The 23,156-nt window shown below is 46.1% G+C and overlaps 1 protein-coding gene across 4 annotated transcripts in view; it reads right to left on the bottom strand.

Moving 5' to 3' along the window:
* Window positions 1-23,156, bottom strand: part of CASKIN1 (CASK interacting protein 1) — a 231,293-nt gene that overhangs the window by 80,280 nt on the left and 127,857 nt on the right. For all 4 annotated transcript variants that reach the window (XM_083153046.1, XM_083153047.1, XM_083153048.1 and 1 more), the window contains exon 2: window positions 20,977-21,028. In XM_083153046.1, coding sequence (XP_083009172.1) covers window positions 20,977-21,028 — 52 coding nt within the window. The remainder of the gene's footprint in view (window positions 1-20,976; window positions 21,029-23,156) is intronic.

The following is a 23,156-nucleotide window of genomic DNA, read 5'->3' as shown; positions in this document are numbered from 1 at the left end:
TGTTTATTATTAACCTTTTTGCAATTCAAACAGCCTGGTTTAAATGTTTAAATTTATTGTCTTTTTTTTCAATTCAAAAATTCTCTACATTGAATGATGGAACAGCTACTAGCGCTAGGGCTGTTGAGCCTGACCTGAATTGAACTTGAAAGGGTTAATAGTTGCTTACAGAGACCTGGCATATTGTAGTGCACTGTACAATTGGAAAATAACAGTAATAGAACAGTAATAAAACCGGACAGACAGGAAGGCCCTGCTCGCATAGGGGCCCATTTACTATTACATATTTGCGGCTATTAAGTATCTCCGATCCCTGCTGCGATCTCTCCTGCTCCGCTCATGGCCACATCCCCCAAAGGTTTCTATGGGAGTTGCAACGGTGCCTGTTGTATCAACATTGGGCAGCATAGCATTTTGTGATGGCGGTAGCCCATTGTATCCTATCAGCGGGGTTGGCAGGGGGTCAGCACTAAACACGCATGCGCAGACCACGTGGCACCCGGCAAAGCAACGCACAGGGATATACATTCCCCCTGAAAGGATGGCATAGTGCAATTATTATTATTATTATTATAATTTTATTTATAAGGCGCCACAAGTGTTTCGCAGCGCCGTACAAAGGAACAATACAGGGAGACAAAGCTTGGCATAACATTGAATAAATAACAAAAATACAGTACAAAAAAATAGCGCCACAGATCAATACACATTACAGCTTAAATGTAAGTAGTGAGGACTCAATCAACATACAACTAGAGGCTTGAGGCCAATGATGGAGATGAGTATGCGGACAAAGATGGTCACTGAGTGTTGGAGTAAAGGAGAGCTGTGAGTGAAATGTGAAGAGAAGTGGGCTTTGACAACAGGAGGGAAGAGGGCCCTGCTCGGAGGAGCTTACAATCTAGTAATGCAATAGTTTTTGCCTGTTTTTAGCATAATTGAGCAAATGTTAAATGTAATTTGCTCATATACATTTCCAGATTTTTGTTTCCACCAGACAGATTGGACAGATACATTTTTGTGTGTGTACCCAGCTTAAAGGTTGGGAGGAAGGGGTGCAATAAAAAAAACAAAGGGGCCTGGGAGGGATATGGTATTTTAGATCTACAGGTTTACATTCATAAGGTCGACCACTATAGGTTGACAGTCAAGAGGGTCAACAGATCGAGGTGAAAAAGGTCGACATGAGTTTTTCGTGTGTTTTTCGTGTGTACCACGTCCCCTCACATGGCTGGCTGCGCTCGCTATGCTTCGGGCACTGGGCACACTATTATGTTCTCCCTCCACGCCGTAGTGCATGAAATACCGCCTGTCGGCACATGTCGTCTCAAAATTTTTTAAACCCCATGTCAACCTTTTTCATGTTGACCTTTGACAAGGACGTCCTTTTTGACCCTGTCGACCAATAGAGGTCGACTTTATGACTGTCGACCTAAAGTTAATCTATAACGAGTCCGGATACCCCTGGGAGAAGGGGAGTATATTAGTATGTGTGTACTTCCCAGCATGGTTTATTACAGGAGGGACAATATATATATGATTGGCATTACTTGTGTTGAACGATTTAATTGATGATAAAGACATTTTAAGACAGGTGATTGCAATCATAAATGAAGAGGGAAGTCCAGGTAGAGAGCATTGTACCTCCGGAAATGGGTCATGTTGGCGGTGTGGATTTTGTAGACCTTATTGAGAGTCTAGTATGTTATAAAGATACCAAAACCTACTGTATTATCCATCTGGTCGCATGAAAGAGTAGCATCAGACTCTGTACTACTTACACACCTGGGTAAGGAGGATAATATAAAATAATATAATACAAATATATATATACCATATATACTCGAGTATAAGCCTACTTTTTCAGAACATTTTTTATGCTGAAAAAGCCCCCCTCGGCTTGTACTCGAGTGAGGGTCCCACTTGAGTCAATAAGTTTTCCCAGGTTTTTGTTGTAAAATTAGGTGCCTCAGCTTATATTCAGGTCGACTTATACTCAAGTATATATGGTGTATATATATATATATATATATGGTGTATATATATATATATATATATATATATATATATATATATATACTTCCAGACGGTCTGGCACAGCCACTGAAGTAAACTGCTTGGACGGGTGCCTGCACAGCAAATCTTGCTCATACACTCCACGATAATACTTAATTTGTAATGAAACGTTGCCATAGATTGCTACAAATAAAGAAACTTTTTCAAGTGACCGGAGTGCTAACACGTCTGTTGGAGTATATATATATATATATATATATATATATATCCTTTTATGCCGGCACTCCCAATCTCCAGCTTCAGCGGGTCCGGTGCACTCCACAGTAAAGTGAACAGTGATCCAATGAAGGAGGCACACGGAAAGGTAAATTCAAACAACGATTTGTATTAGGGCATAACAAGTATCAAGCGCTTTCGGGGAAGCCTCCCCGTCATCAGGATATCGGCCCTTGCACCGGTAAAGTGAACAAACAAAAGTGACATAGTGGAAAAACATGTACTTATACATACCTGCTCCGTCTGTACGTTTCCCGCGCCGGGCGTCCGTCCTCCTGTAGTTCACGCCCCCGGCTTCCTGTAGATAGCCGGATGTCATCACTGGAACGCACAAGAGTGCGCTCCAGCATGTCACTTCCGCGTTCCACCAGTACCTCCGTAGCGTCTTCAACTGACAGGGGATTCTGAGCGGCGCTGGGTATACCTGCTTCTTCTGTAGGTATACCCAGCGCCGCTCAGAATCCCCTGTCAGTTGAAGACGCTACGGAGGTACTGGTGGAACACGGAAGTGACATGCTGGAGCGCACTCTTGTGCGTTCCAGTGATGACATCCGGCTATCTACAGGAAGCCGGGGGCGTGAACTACAGGAGGACGGACGCCCGGCGCGGGAAACGTACAGACGGAGCAGGTATGTATAAGTACATGTTTTTCCACTATGTCACTTTTGTTTGTTCACTTTACCGGTGCAAGGGCCGATATCCTGATGACGGGGAGGCTTCCCCGAAAGCGCTTGATACTTGTTATGCCCTAATACAAATCGTTGTTTGAATTTACCTTTCCGTGTGCCTCCTTCATTGGATCACTATATATATATATATATATATATATATATATATATATATATATATATATCATAGTTACCTCCCCTCCTGCTTTCTGCAGGAGACTCCCTGAAATCTCCCTCTCTCCCTCATTAGTCTAGCAATCTCCCTCATTTCACCTAGCCCACATTACACTGTTACATTTTTGGGTAAAAAAGGAATGAGAGACAGATACATTTACATTCAGGGCCGTTTCTAGAGGCGGACAAGCCGTGCAGCAGCCCGGGGCGCCGCACGGCTTGTCCGCCTCTGAAACAGCCAGGGCGCCCGGCAGTCTCCCCCAACGCCGCTAACGCCGCTGTAGCCGCCGCCTCCTCCTCCGCCGCTCTGTGTCCCCGGCCGGTCCGACTCCACGCACGACAGTGCATAAGCGGAGGCTGAGATTTCCCTGGAAAGGGGAGGGGAACGCATTGTGCGTCTCTCCTTCCCCTCGCTCACGTCACTGGGCTGCCGCTGTCAGCCAATCAGAGCTCGGGCGCGAGGTATGAATGGCTGACGGCTCAGCTCAGGTACACACACTGAAGGGGAAGGAAAGAGGCACGATGCGCTCCCCTCCCCTCGGAAGCAGCGGAAGCAGCGGCAGCAGAGGGAGAGAAAAAGTGAGTGAAAAAGTGAGTTTAGCATTGTGGGGGCATATATTTGTGTCACTGTGGGGGCATATGTGTGGCGCTGTGGGGGCACATCTGGCACTGTGGGGGCACATCTGGCACTGTGGGGGCATATATTTGTGTCACTGTGGGGGCATATGTGTGGCGCTGTGGGGGCACATCTGGCACTGTGGGGGCATATATTTGTGGCACTGTGGGGGCATATGTGTGGCACTGTGGGGGCATACATTTGTGTCACTGTGGGGGCAAATATTTGTGGCACTGGGGGCATTTATTTGTGGCACTGTGGGGGCATTTATTTGTGGCACTGTGGGGGCATTTATTTGTGGCACTGTGGGGGCATTTATTTGTGGCACTGTGGGGGCATTTATTTGTGTCACTGTGGGGGCATTTATTTGTGTCGCTGTGGGGGCATATGTGTGGCGCTGTGGGGGCACATCTGGCACTGTGGGGGCACATCTGGCACTGTGGGGGCATATATTTGTGTCACTGGGGGCATATGTGTGGCGCTGTGGGGGCACATCTGGCACTGTGGGGGCATATATTTGTGGCACTGTGGGGGCATATGTGTGGCACTGTGGGGGCATATATTTGTGGCACTGTGGGGGCATATATTTGTGGCACTGTGGGGGCATATATTTGTGGCACTGTGGGGGCATATGTGTGGCACTGTGGGGGCATATATTTGTGGCACTGTGGGGGCATATATTTGTGGCACTGTGGGGGCATATATTTGTGGCACTGTGGGGGCATATATTTGTGGCACTGTGGGGGCATATATTTGTGGCACTGTGGGGGCATAGCTGGCACTGTGGGGGCATATTAGTAAACGCTATCAGTTGTGCGGCAGCGGCACATGGGGCATAATGTGTAATGGGCATTACGATGTGGGGAGTATTGTGTAATTGCCATCACATTGTGGGGTCTAATGGGCATCATGGTGTGCGGCGTAATGTGTAATTGTCATCACGGTGTGCGACATAATGTGTAATTGTCATCACGGTGTGCGGCGTAATATGTAATCGTCATATCAGTGTACGGCGTAATGGGTAATTGTCATCACGGATAAATAGTGTATAATGATTTAAGTAGCCTGTCATTGTTTGGCCTTGATCTGTGAGGCGTACTAGGTCACTGTGTGGCCCTCAGCCCGCCAACTTAAGTGCGGGAGGACAATAACAATTCCTGCAGTAACCAGTGTCTGGTCATGCAGGTTGCAAAAGTGTGATATAAGGTAATTGTTTTCCTGCTAGACCAAGCCTTATATTAAGCCACACCCCTTTTAAAATTAAGCCACACCCCCTATTTCGGCGCGCGCCTCCGGCGCGCACAATTTCTATGGTACCATGTTATGTTTTTTTTTTGTTTTTGTTTTTTTTGGGGGGGGGGGGGGGGGGCGCATCTTGATTTCTTCGCCCTGGTAGCTAAATTGTCTAGAAACGGCCCTGTTTACATTGAATCAGCAGCAGCATTTCCCAGCACTTTACCAAGTATAGTAGCTCTTACTAACTGCTTTGGGGCTCATCTACACTTGGATCTAAGTCATTATACAAGATTCTCCTCAGATGTAGCAGTACACACCCATGCTTCTAGGTGCCACGTTCACAATCTCTTTTCACAATCTCTCCATATATGGAACTAGACACACCCCCTTGGGTGGAGCATGACACACACCCTCAATGGGGGGGGGGGGGGCTGTGCAAAGTTCTACCACCAATCGTAATCTCCCCGAAAGTAGTTTTCAAAAGTAGGCAAATACACACACACACACACACACACATATATACACATACACATACTTGTGCTGTATCCGGCACTCCAAGCTAAAATAAAACAACTGCCCCGTTGCATTCCGAACGTGAATAGTACAGCATAGGATAGTGGTGCTGGTGGCACTCTGCAGGGGACTGGTCTCAACGAAATAAAGCTGACACCACACACAGCTTCAAGGTGCAGCACCTTGAAGCTGTGTGTGGTGTCAGCTTTATTTCGTTGAGACCAGTACCCTGCAGAGTGCCACCAGCACCACTATCCTGTGCTATATATATATATATATATATATATATATATATATAGATAGATAGATAGATAGATAGATAGATAGATAGAGAGAGAGAGAGAGAGCATAGGATAGTGGTGCTGCTGATCTGCAGGCCCCCATGCTGCAGATCGCAGATCGAATGAGTTACATGTGCCCGCAGGACAATATCTGTGGAGCTGACCAGATTAGTAAGCGGCCTGCGGCTACCTGCCTCTGTTGTTTGATGCTGATTAGAACATCAGGGATGATGTTGGTAAATGCAGGGTCACGGTTCAGTAAAACTGTACAGTCTATTCAAGCAGAAAATCAGAATGGAGATTCCCCCTCCGTGCATCCTGCCTGATACTGCGAAGTCAGTGCCAGAGGATGCGGAGCATTGTCAGGGAATTATGTGCTGCACTGACAGGAGGGAGAGTGTTTCATGTGAGGCAGCCAGGAGGCAGTGCCAGCAGACGCACAGTATTAGAAGCCCTGTCACACACTTCTGACCATTGCCTCCGAACTGCTAAGACTTCTCTAATCACATGCAAACCTGTAATACACAATCTTAATAGGGGAATGCCTGTTATATAAAGCAGGGATGAAATTAGGCAGGTTCTAGGAAATCCTATACAGGAGGTCTGCAGTGTCCATGGGATATAGCTTAGCCGGGGCTCCAGCACACAGAATATTTATATAATTAAAGTTGTACAATGATAATAACCTGAAGTTGGTAATGTATCTGCCCAATATCTATTATTTAAATGTTAAAACTGTGGTACTTGGGTTATTATGAGGGCGCCCAATTAGCATACGTACGGCACCGTAGGAAAATCGCATTGCATGCGATCGCATGCGATTTTCCTGTGTAATTTATTCACTGCCCTCTACCCGCGGGCGCTGCGATCGCATCACAACGCACATCACAGCAAAATCGCATGGGATCGCATGCGATTTATAGGGTGCGATGCCATTGACTTTGCTATACATTTGTGTGAGATGCAATGAGATTTAGGCACACCCCTCCCCCCCACTATCCACGCCAGCCCGAAGTGTGGCGAGCGGCGGCAGAATGCGTCCTCCCGACCTTTTCATACCCCCACTATCCACGTCGAGTTGATTTTATATAGCGCAAGCAAGAAGCGCAGCGAGCCACCGAGCCCGAAGCGTGGCGAGGTATGAAAAGGTTGGGAGGAAGCATTCCGTCGCCGCTCGCCATGCTTTGGGGTGGTGTGGATATTGGGGGGGGTGCCTAAATCTCATTGCATCTCATACAAATGTATAGCAAAGTCAATGGCATCTCACCCTATAAAATGGCATGCGGTGCGATCGCAGGCAAAAATCGCATGCAATTTTCTTAAGCAGAATCGCCCACTAAGCAATTTGCTTAGTGGGCAGCCTGCTATTACACAAGTACCAAAACTGTTACTCAATGTTGCTTGCTGGAGTCATCCAGACGCTATGGGGTACATTTACTAAAACTTCTTACAATGAAAGAAGTTATGTTGCCCAGCGCAACCAATCAGATGTTGTCTAGCTTTTATCTATTGCATCCTAGAAAATATTATAATAGAAAGAATCTGATTTGTCCTTATGGGCAACATCACATTTTTTACATTTGTAAAAGCTTTAGTAAATGTACTGCTTTTTCTCTACACACCTGCCTTTGGAACACCTACACCTGGAGTATATTTCTAGCATCCTATTTTTCTTTAATACGGACGTATCCCCCGTATTTTCTGGCCCTCTTCTCTAGCCCTTAGAAATATATTTACAAGCCTTGCGGCTTTGCCAATGTAACAGGTGCCTACTTGAGTGTAGTGCTTAGCTGCTCCCACAGGGGGATGTCAAATCCCCTATATCAGTGGTTCCCAACCCTGGTCCTCAAGTACCCCCAACAGTGCATGTTTTGCAGGTCTCCACACAGAATCACAAGTGCTATAATTAGCTCCACCTGTGGATCTTTTCAAATGTGTCTGAATAATGAGTGCACCTGCCCTGTGACCTGGAAAATGTGCACTGTTAGGGGTACTTGAGGACCAGGGTTGGGAACCACTGCACTATATGAATACAGGAAAATAAAAAAGATGGTGCAGCGCTAGAAAAAAATTATTTATGATAAATTGGGCATCACAATAATATATTTTTCATTTTGTTAAATGAAAATAAAATATAATAAAACTATATATATAAAAAACTGAAAGAAAAGGTGAAATGACAATAGCAGGTTTACTAATTGAAATAATCAAATTCAGGTATAATAAGGTTGTATACTTATTGAGTTGGAGTCCCACTTTCACAGCTCTTATTTGCTTGTTTTGGCTCACTTTTCCACTGGGTATTCTTAATAAAAAAGGAAAATTCTCAGAGGGGCAGGATAGGCCGCTGGAGGGTAATGGCAGTCCTCAGTTATTTGGATAGAGGCATCCTCACAATATAGTATCTAATAGTATCAAAGCATACTTTTGAAAACAAGTTTCAGGGAGATTATAGTTGTTAATAGAATTTTGCAAAGCTCCCCATTGAGGGGGCGTGTCATGTTCCACCCAAAGGGAGCTTCTAGTTCCATATATGGAGAGATTGTGAGAAGAGATTGTGAACGTGGCACCTAGAAGCGTGGGTGTGTAAAATGACTTATATCCAAACGTAGATGAGCCCCAAAGCAGTTAGTAAGAGCTACTATACTCGTTAAAGAGCTGGGAAATGGTGCTGATGATTCAATACCAGGGTTATTTTTGTGCAGGCTCCAGTAGGAACTGAGGCCCTTATTCTAGTTCACTCTTTCAGACAAAATATTTCTTAGATGGACAAAACCATGTGCACTGCAGGTGAAAACCCGAGCGCGGCCGAACGCGGGAATCTTGGGTTGGATTCTCGCGAGGTGCCGAGTCTATAAAAGCTCAGCGTCCCGTAAGTGCCAAGTAAAGCTCCGCATATTTCCAAACCGTGTGTACGAGGACCTACTGCAGCGTGCGGTTGGTACAAGTGCCAATACTAATTATGATAGTTGTGGCGGCCAGTGTAAAATCAATGCTCGGCACAGCTTTCCGTCTCAGGCGGCATGAAACCGCACAATAGGCCTACTAATTTTTACATTAGCATCTGGTTTCCGTGGCTACAGCCACATGGCGAGCGAGGCAGCCCGGTAGTTAGGAAAATGAATGTTAGCAGGAGAAATAACACACAACAGAAGGTGAAATATTATTAAACTAACTGCAAATGGCTTTTTAGTCCCGTTCTCCTTAGCATTATATTTCCATATTGTCACAGTAGGGAATGTGTGTGTTTTGCTATCAGTCATGCATGTAATCATGATGGGTCTGACAGTGATACTGTGCGGAAGGCTGCCATTATATGGCTGTTATTATAAACGTCCTTTATTCTGGCAAGGAAGCGTCCATAAACAGCTGTGTCCAATGCCATCCGAAACATGTCTCCGTGTCATTATTATCTAGCTCATTGGCCGAATACGCGGATCCATCGCTCTCCATCTGACATCAGGAAGTGGTACTCTCCCCATGTGCGGCAAGCATCTGGTCACATAACGCAGTGCTCAGTTCAGGGCTACTAACTGTGGGCCTGATTCAGATCTGCTCCGTGAGCAGTGAATTCAGCCACCGATGGTGGGGATCTGCGCATGCGCAAATATGCCCCCCTGTGAGTATCACACACAGGGCGGGATGCACTAACATCCTCACATCGCCGGCATTCGTATTGTTAATAATTGCATATCCACTAACATATGCGATTATTAGCACCAGGGACAGCTCTTGCGTTAAGAGCTGTCCTTTGCGCTGTGGCCGCCTATGTGCAGAGGGTCCCCTCTCCCTCCCTGGACCCGTACCCGGCCGCTGCTGCTCGGCCAGGGTTCAGCCTCCTCCCCCCTGCACCCGGATGAGGTGCAGGGAGGAGGAGGTCACTGGTCCGGGCAGCACATCAGGAGGCTGCCCGGACAGAGGTGAGAGGGGGGCGGCGCTGATCGGCGGGGGGTCACGCGGGGCGGCGGGGGACGCAAAGGGAAACTTATAGGCTTCTATGGGGTTACACCATCTAGAACTGACATAAACCCCTGCAGCATATGAAAATGCGGTAAAAACCCTGAAAACAGGGTTTTTACTGCATTTTTTTGTTTGGTGCATCTCGCCCTAACAGAGGCATTCATACTGTCTGGGGAGAAGAGGGGGCGGGCAGGGGGATGGAGCAGGGGCACACCCAGCGCAACACACAATGTTTTATGGCGTTCTCCTGTGAATGCAGGAGAACACAGGACGTCACCGGACGTCAACGCCCGTCCCGAATTTGGCCATATCCGGCAAAGATGAAAGTCAGTTTAGACTGCGTACACATCCCCTCGCATGCAAATGCGGGGATTCAAGCAGCAGGGGGTTGGGGTGGCGTTTGGCCGGCGTTTACCTGTTCACTAGGCTACAAACATACGCAGCCTAGCGGACAGGCCTGAATCAGACTCCATGTTGTCTATGCACATATGAAGGTAAGAAAAGTGAAATCAAGTGAAAAAAAAAAAACAACACATACTGTATACGCATATGTCATAAGAATAAAACAAAGTAACAATCCTGCCTGTCATCGCTTCCATATGGTAATCTAGTAATTAGCATTCTGGCAGCTACAGAACAAAGTGACTTACAAGCAACATTTATAGACGTTCCCCAATTAGCTGGCCAGATGTGCTTCTCTTAATCAAAAGCTGCTCATGGGGGCTGTGGCCACAAGATGGCGCCAGTCCTCCTGTGCATGGTCCATGGTTTTACGCCTGCATTGCAGTTCTTGCTGGGAGTGTTACGCCATATGTAGTGTATGTACTATATTGTATTGTCAGTGCTTGCAGTGGGTGTAATTACATGGGGTTTACATCAAGCCTCTTTCTGTGGTGTTGTGATGCTAGCAGGCCAATTTCAGCTGTTTAAGTGCTTGTAATTGACAATAGCGACTGATGTACGTATACACTCCTGCAAATGAGATCTGTAGCAAAAATGAGTTCTGATGTAATTGCTTGAAAAATGGCCTGGAGCTTTTCTAAGAACATAGAACTCCTCTGCAATGTACAATAACCGTATAATGTACAGTAGGGGGTGTGTCATTATATGGTGCCCAGCTGTAAGGAATAGACCGATATTAGGCTGGCTGAGTATACATATAGGGGGTGATTCACATTGGCTCGGTAAGCAGTGAATGTACGCTGCTTACAAAGCCAGCGTGAATCACCCCTGGTTAGTCGCCGCCCCCTGATAAAGCGAACTCACACTCCCCTTCCCCGAGCATACGGCTGTATTTGCATGTGAATGTATGCATTCGCATGCGAGTGAACGGGGGGAAATTCATTCGATGGTGAGGGCGGCTGACTTCCTGTGATTTGATACTCATCGAAGGTGTTAGAACGGCGGGTCTGCACATGCCTGTTTTCACCAATACGCATGCGCAGACCTGCAACATCGGTCCCTGGACCGAATTTGGCTCTTTACAAGCAAACGTGAATCACCCCCATAATATCTGGTGTCTTGTCACATGACAGCACTTACACTATAAATTGTGTACAGTGTTAATATTGTACAACCAGGACCCGATTAAAGAAGGTACCAGGTGCCCTAGGCTAATACACATGTAGCTCCCCTTGTAATGCTGCTAAACACACGTGTATGGGTGCTCAGGGACTCGCCAGTCATACTGCCCATGTATATGTAATCAAGGTTATACAACTGGCATGTAGGATCTAATGTTTGGGGCGTGTGAAGGAGACTTTGGCTTTAGGCTGCCTGGCTGGCGCTGTATCACAATCAACAAACCTCCCAACTGTCCCACTTATCGTGGGAACGTTCCAGTTTTTTAGACGTTCCCGCGTTCCTCCCAGGCCGGCAGTGTCCCGTGGCGAGGGGGGGGGGGTTGGGAGTCCCCCCTGTCATCTGTGAATAGACGGAGCTGCTGGGCATGCCCCCACAGCGGCAAAAAATGGGGCGTGGCCTCACAGCACCACCGAGAGTATAGGCCACCCCCCCCTTTTTTTCTAGGACACGTCCCCCCCCCCCCCCAACAAAAAAGAAAATTGAGTTGTCCCATATCTACAATCAAACGTTGGGAGGTATGTACAATGTACATAAAGTAATGGTTCCATCAGTAAGTTACATTGGCACAGCCATCTGGGAGTCACTTACTCCCACAGTACATCGGGATGGGTGATAGCTAACAAACATTGAATAAGTAAGGCCTTCATTTTATCCTCATCCTTCACATACAAGGTCCCCCCCCCCCCTCATCCGTCCTGGCACCCTAATCAGCCTATTGGTTAATCAGGCACTGCAGAGCTGAAACTACAACAGCGATAGTATGATCAGTGCTATTTTTCAACAGGCTAGTAGGAACTGAGGCCCTTATTCTAGTTCTTTCTGACAAAATCCTTCTTAGATGGACAAAACCATGTGCACTGCAGGTGGGGCAGATGTTACTTGTGCAGAGAGAGTTAGATTTGGGTGGGGTTTTACTTCAAAGAAAGATCTATATTGCAGTGTAAAAATAAAGCAGCCAGTATTTACCCTGCACAGAAACAAAATGACTCACCCAAATCTAATTCTCTCTGCACATTTTAAATCTGCCCCCCTGCAGTGCACATAGTTTTGTCCATCTAAGAAGGATTTTGTCAGAAAGAATGAACTAGAATAATGGCCTCAGTTCCTGCTGGAGCCTGCTTAAAAATAGCACTGAGTATAATGGAAAAAAAGGGGCCAAAGGGTGGGGTGGGCAAGATATAATATACTTCAAACCCTAACGAAGATTCGAAATACAGCGGCATTCGAGAAAAGTGTCAGTGCTATTTCGTTAAATTTAATAAAACAACGCCCAGCATGTTTTTGCAGTGGGGGCAGGAAACCGGAGTAAAGTCACTCAAACAGGGGAGAACATTCAAACTCATATAGGTCCTGATCGCAGTGGCGGAACTTGTAAGTGGTTGGCCCAGGTACAAAAATATAACCCCCCCCCCCACTACAACCCAAGTTCACAATATCACAATTTCCACCCTTGAAAAAGCTACACTATATATAACAATACCCCTTTGGATCAGACATTGAAAGACCTTCCTTTGAATGTGACCGGTCCGGACCAGCCCTGGACCCCACCTTCACCGGCTTGTGGGTTTGCATACCCAAGGGAGCAACTACCATAGGTGCAAGGGGTGCAGCTGCTATGGGGCTCAGAGCTGAAGGGTGCCCATCTATGCTGTCTAAACAATATGTTTTATATACATTTATCACCATAAGTTGCTAAATACAGTAGGGGGCCCTTGCAAACTTTTGCTATGGGGCCTACGAATATCTAGATATGCCTCTGTGCATACCCCTCCCCAGGAGAAACACCTGCCTATTAGCTAAATTGGGCCTATACCTCAGCTTCATACAGGGGCGTAACTATAGCACCGCAGCCCCCGCCACCGTGGGGGGGCGCTGTGCATGTGGGGGAGCCGGGGGCTGCGGTGCTATAGTTACCCCCCCCCCAATCCCCCGCAGACTTAAGTATCTTGCTGGTCCCGGCGGCTCCGTTCTTCTGATGAGGACCACAACAAAATGGCCGCCCCATATAGCAAACAGTTCTCTGAAACTGTCTGCTGTACGGGGGCGGCCATTTTGTGGTGGTCTTCAGCAGATGAACGGACGGAGCCGCCGGGACCAGCGCGATAGGTAAGACTGCGGGGGAGGGGGTTAGCATAGGCGGAGGGGGGGGGGGGTGCTCGACGGGGCGGCGGCGGGGGGTGGGTATGGTCGCCCCCCCCCTAACGGCGGGGGGGCGCCCAAAACGTAGCTACGCCACTGGCTTCATACAGACATTATCCAGAAGGTACAGGGAACACCAACCCCTGCAGCTATTACAGCAAATTGAGGTATCTGGGACAATTTATGCAGCCGGCCAATGAAAGGACGGTAATACCAGGGTATTCTAGGAACGGACACAATTAGGCTAATAAAGGCTATTTTGCAAATCGATCCGAAGGGTCTGGTGACTATTTTAGATCTATTTTTATTACAATTAATATGTTCATGCATATCTAGTGCTGTCCCTACCTCCATTTGTCTGTATCCAAGTTCACAATATACCACACAGCAGTGGACCACTTAAGCAGCCCATACACGCTGCTTTGTGGGCGTGCTGTACTAGCACGGATCACATTGCATTGCATGTGCATCCGTTGTGCATGCAATGCGATGCAATGTGATGAAACCTAAGTACAAAAAGTATGTGCAAGCACATACTTTTTGTACTTAGGTTTCATCACATTGCATCGCATTGCATGCACAACAGATGCACATGCAATGCAATGCAATGTGATCCGTGTTAGTACAGCACGGAAAGCACGCCCACATAGCAGCATGTATGGGCTGCTTTAGTCCTCATAGGGCCCCGATGCTGCACCAATGGTGGGCATAACGGACGGTGTAATGGTTAGTATAACTGCCTCACAGCGCTGGGGTCATGGGTTTGATTCCCACCATTCTGCCCGTGTTTGCGTTAGTTTACTCCGGGTACTCTGGTTTCCTCCCACAATCCCCCAAAATATACTGGTACTGTAGGTTTATTGGCGTCCAACAAAATTAACCCTAAAATGTCTGCGTGTGCATGTACAATGGCAGCGAATATAGATTGAAAGCTCCACTGGGGCAGGGACTGATGTGCATGTTCAAATATTTTCTGTATAGCGCTATAGAATATGGCCCTTATTCTGGTTCACTCCCAAAGGCAAATTCCTTTTCATGGACAAAACCATGTGCACTGCAGGTGGGGCAGATGTTACTTGTGCAGAGAGAATTAGATTTGGGTGGGGTTTTTTCTACAAAGTGAGATCTATAATGCAGTGTAAAAATAAAGCGGTCAGTGCCCCCCTGCAGTGTACATTGTTTTGTCCATGTGAGAAGGAATTTGCCTTTGCGGGTGAACCAGAATAAGGGCCTATGTGTGCGCTATATAAATAAGTGGAAATGAATAAATAATGGTAGTTCTGCCTCTGCATGACCGGATATTGAACTCCCCACCTCAGTGTTGTGAACCACTGCACCACTGCACTACTGCACCACTGCACTACTGTTGAGACAATTATATTATTTTAGAAGTGTGTGAAACGTGTATCACCACAAAACATGGGGTTTTAGCAGTGACGCACCACAGTTAATTTGTAGCAATCATATTTGATATTTAAAGAAAATACAATATTATTATTAGCCATGTAAAATTCTTATTCCAGATTCAGAAACACTGATGCTTCACAGCAGTTCACCAAACATCACACTTCTTATGAGTGACAGCAGCAGGGACTGTGTGTTACCCTGGTCAGAGGTGACAGTGTCACTGTGCTCAGTTTGTTCATGCATACTTAATGATTTACATACCCAGAGATTCACTGTCCCCAGAACCTTCAGGGTTTCCAAACGGAGGAATCTCATTCCCACATAAACCTTTCAGGAACTAATTATTTCCATTCAGCCTGCTCCACTGTCCCCAACCTCATTAGCACCTCTGATTTTGGCGCTGTCTTGCCATTCACTTGTGTAAGTGTTGATAATTTCAGTTGCTTAAGTAAAAAAAGATCCTGATGTCCTATTTCTGTGAGACTGAAGTAACTTGTTTTCATGAAGAAAAACAAACTGTATATCTCACTATGTGCTGGAGGGTGAGTTATGTAATAAAATAAAATGATACTGTTTGATGGCATATGGGAAGTAAAAGTAGGGTTGTCTACTTTTAGGCAAAAACAGAGGAAGCAGGGTGCAGGGATGGTGGGCGTGCCACAAAAGGGGCAGGGCCGGAGGTGGAGCTCAACAACTGAGCCTTGGGTGGGTGTGGCCATTCTGATTGCCTCACAGTGGCCATCTGGGAGACTGGGGGGATTGCGGGGGCCATGCCCACCTTGCTGGGGCCATTCCCGGGAGAGTAGGAAAGTATGAGTAAAAGGTTCCCATAGTTTTCACACCATCGGACAGGACTATCCTGCTCAATGGCAGCCCCAAATATTCTTCAGCCATAGTGTGCATGGACATATATTGAGGAGCTTCAGTAGTTAACGATTTAATGTCAGAACCACTCAGGGTTTTATTTTGTAAGATGGGAGTTCTATTGAAGATGGGGTGTTGCCCATAGCAACCAAACAGAATCTACGTATTTATTTAGCACAGGCATGTCCAAACTGTGGCCCTCCAGCTGTTGTGAAACTACACATCCCAGCATGCCTTGCCACAGTTTTAGTATTCCCTAATAGCAAAACTGTGGCAAGGCATGATGGGACTTGTAGTTTCACAACAGCTGGAGGGCCACAGTTTGGACATGCCTGATTTAGCACCTTCTAGAAGATAATTAGATCAGGTTGCTATGGGCAACTTCCCATCTTCCATAGAGCTCCCTTCTTAGTAAATAAACCCCTCGGTGCTCACTGTGGGCTGAATGTACTACTACTAAGCGTGAAAAGTGATAAAATGGAAAGTGATAAACCACCAGCCAATCAGCTCCTAACTGTCATGTTACATGCTGGGTTTGAAAAATTACAGTCAGTAGCTGATTGGTTGGTGGTTTATCACTCCCCATTGTATCACTTCTCAGGGCTTAGTACATGTGGACCTGTATGTGCTACCTGCTGATTTTGTACTAGAGTATATGCTGAACTCAGAATATTAGAATTTCCTCACTGGGTGAAATTTACTAAGATGGGAGTTCTGTTTCACATGGGATGTTGCTATGGGAAACCAATCAGATTATTACTATCCATTATCTTCTAGAAGGTGCTAAATAAATAAGTAGATTCTGATTGGTTGCCAATAGCAACTTCCCATGTGAAACAGAACTGCCATCTTAGTCAATTTCTCCCACTGTGTTAATTCCGCTGCTGCTCTTGTGCAGATGCGTTTCGTTGGAGCACCAGTGATTTTCTTGCAGGTTCTACCAAAAGACCTTCCAATGACTTTAACTCCAATATCAATATCACCCATTGGGCCAGACTCTCTAAGCTTCAAAAGTGATAAAATGGAGAGTGATAAACAGCCAGCCAATCAGCTCCTACCTGCCATGTTACAGGCTGTGTTTGAAAAATGTCAGACAGGAGCTGATTGGCTGGCTGTTTATCACTCTCCATTTTATCACTTTTGAAGCTTAGTGCATCTGGCCCATTATCATTTGTCAGAATTATATCAGAGCTTTAAAACCTGAAGGGTATACTAGGACTTAATATCAGTGAGGTGCGGTGAGGACAATTTACGTATTTATTTACAGTTTCTTATATAGTGCAGCATATTTCATTGTGCTTTACAATTGGAATCCTCAGTGTTAAGACTATAAACTGTGTAATCACAGACTTTTGCCTGGTACACACCAGGAACAATTGAGATCAGGAGCAGATCGTACGATCGTCTCGTGATCTGTAGAAGCACACAATCTGCGCACGATCTGCTGCAAGTAGGATCTGAAAAACGACCAAACGACCTGCGGGGCCACGCATCGGACTGACATCGGATCAGAAAATGGTCCAAAACATGCGCAATTTACATACAATCGGTCGAGATTGTATCTAAATCGGGTGTTTTGAGGCCAAATCGTTACCCTACAATAGAGGTAGGAAGGCCCTACTGACAAGCTTACAATCTATGGCTGGGAAGGCAGATTTATACACAGACACACATACATACACAAACACACACACATGATTTGGTAAAGTTATATATTCTGTGTATTATTGAAATAATTTTATAGCCAAAACTCTTTGCATTACTCTGGAATGTGACCATGGCCGGATTTCCCCACATGGACACAGGGGAAACCCCCAGTAGGCCCCACCCCTCCTCTAGGATCAGGCTCCAGCCTGTGCACTTGAATTATACATTACGCAGTGCTGGGCAATAGCGGCCCTCCAGCTGTTGATGAACTACACATCCCAGGATGCTTTGCATTAGTTTTGCTATGTAGCCATGCTGAAACTGATGCAAGGCATGCTGGGATGTGTAGTTCATCAACATCTGGAGGGCCGCTATTGCCCAGCACTGCATTACACGTTGTTACATTATACTGCAGAGGAATATGGTGTATTTTCTACAGTTCATTGCTGGGTATGCAGTCGATAGGTCGAGACGCAATATGACGACCATTATTGGTCAACAGGCCATAGGTCAACACCTTAAAAATGTCGACTTGGCTTAGGTTGACAAGGTCAAAATGTCAACACAAGCAATAGGTCGCCATGAAAAATGTCGACCTGAGTTTTTCATGTTTTTTCCCCCCAGAACAGGTGTTTTTTCCTACTTAACTATCCACGTGGACAAGAGGGAGAATATATGCGAGGGGACATGGAACACTAATATAGTGTCTACATAGACACCCAAAAAACTCATGTCAACCTTTTTCATGTTGACCTTTTCCATGACGACCTACTGCTTGTGTCGACCTAAGCCGTGTCGAGATTTTAAGGTGTCGAACCTATGACCCATAACCCATTGCTGTTATTGGGCAGCACGATGAAATGATTAGCATTACTGCCTCACAGCGCTGAGGTCATGGCTTTGATTCCCACCATGGCCCTAACTGTGGGCTCTTGATCGCCCAGCCCTGCACTGAATGTGACATGTGAGGCTTTGCCTCTCTCCTAACAGCATATCACTATGGGGGAGATTCTCTAAATTAAAAATGCGGTTACCACATTTTGGGTAGCTTTAAGCATCCCCCGCCGGGTTACCGCAGCGGGGGGGCCATCGGGCAGAAAAATCTGGCGATGCCCCATAGAAGCCTATGGGCTTCTAACGCAATCCCCCGCCGACCCACCGCCGCCCCGCACTGACCCCCCTCACCTGTGTCCGGGCAGCACAGAGCTGTGCTGCGCGGACCTGTGACCTCCTCCTCCCTGCACTATGATCCTCTTCCGGGTGCGGGTGCCCCCCCGCCGCAGCAGCCGGGTAAGGGAGAGGGGGGGGGAGCCGCCGGGACCCGCTGACTCACCGCAAAGGACAGCTCTTAACGCAAGAGCTGTCCTTTGCCATAATTATCGCATACGTTACAGCATATGTGATAATTATGTTTGCGGTAGCCGGCGATAGGGGGCGGTAAGGGGGCACGGATGTTAGAGCATCCCCCCCTATGTGCTCAATAAATCAGTATTAAGGTGCCCATACACGTTACAATTATAGTATCCAATATTGGATACAATATTGCATCTCATCATATCTCGTGTGTGCTGCACATACTTTTTGTACTAGATCTCATCTTATCGCAAAACCGAGATGCGATATTGTATCCAATATTATCCAATATTGGATACTATAATTGTAATGTGTATGGGCACCTTAATATTTACTTCTAAAATTGGCACAAATATGTCCTGTACCAGAAACAGTAATACAGATAAGCAAACACGTATGTGATCAATGGAGAAACCTAGAATTTTAACAGCGGATAAGAAACACTTGGCCCCTACTAGTCTGCCCTTAACACATGCACATGCACACACACACGGGTCAATTTTTTTTGCCAGTTACCAATTAATCAGAGTGTTTATAGATGGAAACTGAACTACCCAGAGGAATCTCACACATCACAGGGAGAATATATAAACCCTGCACAGTTAGGGCCATGGTGGGAATAGAACCCATGACCTCAGCGCTGAGAGACAGTAATACTAATCATTACACCATCCGTACTATTTTATCATGACACATCTACTGTACCAAGCGCATTTAACTAGTATTCAATGGGGATTACTCCTCACCCAGAGAAGCCTTCACGCAAGGTCTGTTTTAGAGCAGAATATAAAAAGTCATGAGAGATACGGCTGAGTCTAATTATATCCTTATATTGTAACAACTGTATTCCATGCTAGGTTCAGTGTCTTATAACGAGCAGAAAAGTTGACGAGCTATTTACCTTTTTTTTTAAATAAAATAGTTATTTAACTACATAAAATACAATCACAGAGACAACTAACAGCGACACCCGTAGTAATGGTTTCTGGAGCAGTAAGGGTTATCTTATCACTTTGGGCGGGATGTACTATGCCGAAAATGCGGTAAAACCCCCGGTTTACTGAATTTTCAAATTTCCCAAAAACCCGGCTGCACCGTCTTCGCAACTTTGGGTGATGATATCCTATATCCTTCTATTGCGGCCCGCTGCCCGCACCCCCTCCCCATCCTCCGTGCTGCTCCTCCTCCCCCAGCAGCATGTCACAGCTGGGAATGTCCTTCCGGCTGCAAGGGGGTGGAGGAGGAGACGCCGGGGACGCCGCAGAGCCCAGGAGGTAGGGATGGCCATCATGGCCATAACTATGCAATGGATGACCATCAATGTTTTTACATATTGATAGTCATCCATGTGGGCCAATCAGAATATGGGGGTGGGGCTTCACTGGTGTCCTGGGCGGGGCTATGCTCCGTGTCCCAGGAAAATGGAAAACGACACTATTCGCTTAACCTTGACATCTGGGGGGGGGCTCCGTCACCGCACGGCAATGCCAGCCGCATATGTTAGTACATATGCGATGTGGCTGGGTTAAAGTTACATTAGGATGCGACAGAGGGGAAAAGGCAATATTGGAGGCCGTGGTGTGGACTGCTATGCTTTATTAGGGGCAGTACTTGTCGTGTCTCTGTGCAACCACCTGTTTGTGGCCCTGCCCCCGCTACAAAAGGGTAAGATTACCGTCATTAAGAGGTAGGGGGCGGGGCCACAATAACACAATTCAGCACAAATAGCATCCGCTGGACTCCCAGGACTGCCCAGTTTTGGTCAATGGCCAGGGGATGCAGTTTAGGCACGAGGTGTGTGCGAGGGTATGGTGTCCAGCCTACTTTTCCAGGGGGGCCGAGAATGCCACCTTTTTTTGGAAGCCTAACAGCCAATCCGGAAGTATGCATCATTGCCATCCACTCTGTATTACAGGTTTGCTTATAGGAAGCTCCTCTGTTTGCCATTATTATGTATGACTGCAGGTAGTAAAGTCACACTTCTGCAGCTCTGCACAGTCCTGTGCAGATTTGCACGCAGATCGCTTTACATATTACAAGCTCAATACTTACAGATCATAATACTATAACCCACAATATATTGGTATATAATTGACTGTTTATCTATTATATAATGTAATAGCAGACGTGTTCTAAGATTCTACTGAATTCATCTTGCAAATGTGGGTGTATATTCCTAAACAAGTGCACATCCAATACATACATATCATCCATGTAAGAAGAGAGAGAACTATTCACTTACCCATCCGTGTCTTGAAAATTTACATTCACTCTCTTTGCGGAACCAAGGAGCTCTGTGACAACGAAAGAGAAAGGAAATGATTGAGAACAAATGTAATTCCCCAAACAGGTTCTGATACTGAACACTGGCGGTATCCAAACAATTCATTGTTTTATCAAATCTAAATAAACTATGCTGTCACCCATTCATGACTATATAATAGTACATACATCTCAGGCAACGTGGCCTCTACACTAGAAATTATGTTATAGGGAAAGGAAATATGCTGCAGTACCTATTATGACCAAAATCTGGTGGTGGCGCTCTTTCATCCTTCCTATTAATTGGCTGGTAAACTGTTCTAGGGCAGGACTCATATACCACTATTATGTATACTATGTATATTCTATATGTGTTATACACATGTGTATTAAGTCATATAGAAGTATATCTTTAACTAGTAAGCCCGCTGGAAGCAAATGCTTCAAAAGCGAGTCTTCTACCTTGTGACTGCCTCTGTGTTTGTGCATGTGAGAGAGAGAAAGAGATATAGTTTCACTCGCTGCCAACAGATGGCAGTGTTTCGGAGACACACAATAAGACAGTAGACATCTATATATATATCTATATATATATCTATATATATATATATATATATAGATATATATAGACAGATAGATAGATACAAAGGTAATGAATATGTTTGCCGGCCTATGGGTAAGGAACAATAGCAGAGGCACAAATGTGTAAAAGCACCTTGGATCCTCAATGATCATCTGCACTTATCTGCCAGTTTCTTCCATTATCTTACTATGGGGCTTATTCGGAGGTGGATGCTACTGTCGCTGGAAACAATATGCAAAAGGCGCAGGAGGTGTGTTGTGCACAAACACCTCTTGCTGGTTTCTCTGATCAGCTGCTGCGTCAGTAGACCCTTCTGTGTGAATATTGGACATCTACATAAAAAACTATTTATTGCACTGCGCCGCAGGAGTTCCAACTCAATACTTAGCAAGCAGCACCCTCTCCTTCCAACTCCTTCATCTTGTTCCACCAAACCTATCCGCTTGTTGATATAAATGTAAGGATGACAAACACATCCTTTAAGTGACAATCCCATGAAATAAAAGGATTGGGATTTTTTAATACATCAACGTAGGCTGTAAAATGAAGGTTGTTAATGACCATTTTCCTTTGTTTGTTTCTTCAGTCTGCTACGAATGATTTATAGTTCTGAAGCAAAATGAAGCTACAATGGCAACCACAGTCACATGACATGAAGTATGAGTGAGCAGGGAGATTTTCAATTCCCCCTCTGACATCTGTTTGTGCTTTAAAATCCTCCCTTTCTCCCCTCTTCCATCTAATAGCTTGCTCAGAATCTGATAAGTGGTAGACTTGTATAGGGGACTAAGTAAAAACTGGACCCGGACAAGACCTTGGAACGATAGACCAGAAATCAAACTCTGCATTCCGGAGCTTGTAGTGTCCGGTCCGCGGGACGTCCCGTCCGGGGGGATGTCATGTCCGGATGTCTGTGATGGCTTTCACCAGGGACATGGGGAAGGGGATATTACAGCCTCCCTGTGTGGTCCGGACCGGTACAGTTTTTATTACACCCGCAGACCATGCAGGGAGGCTGTATTCTCCCCCTTCTGCTCTCACTGGTGACAGGTGTCACAGCAGTCACCGGACAGGAAACCCCCCATTCCGGTATTTACCCATACCCCTTGTATAGCCCCTAATGTTGATAAGCTGAGGAGTGGGACTTTGTGTGTGCGCCAAACTAGGTGTAGCCCCACCGTATGGGGGTGCATCCTTGTGGCACGACCGTGCATCACGTCCCCCATTTTATCGTGCTGGGAGCATACCCAGTGCTTCGCGAGCTGCCCCCAACCACTCTTTACTCTGCAACCATGCAACATTCATTCAACTCTGCTCTGCTGAGAGCAATGGGTTAGAGAGTGACCTCACAAACCCACCCCCAGACTCCTGACGTTGCGGCCTGTGTTTGTATACCCTCCTGCAAAATTCTGGAAAAGAGGAAAACTATTCCGTTAAACTAATAAACATAGAAGAGTGTACAGGAGGACAAGCACAAGCCAATAAAGTAATCTGACAGCAGGGCACCACTTTAAGAAGGAACACGTCTCAGTATGAGGAATGGCAAAGCATTCTGCCTAATTCCCAGCATCACAGAC

Source organism: Crinia signifera, chromosome 7 (genome assembly GCF_055691185.1).
Source record: "Crinia signifera chromosome 7, ASM5569118v1, whole genome shotgun sequence".
In the NCBI taxonomy this organism is placed as follows: domain Eukaryota; kingdom Metazoa; phylum Chordata; class Amphibia; order Anura; family Myobatrachidae; genus Crinia; species Crinia signifera.
Note: the sequence above shows the minus strand (reverse complement) of the source record. Positions and strands in the feature narration are given on the sequence as shown.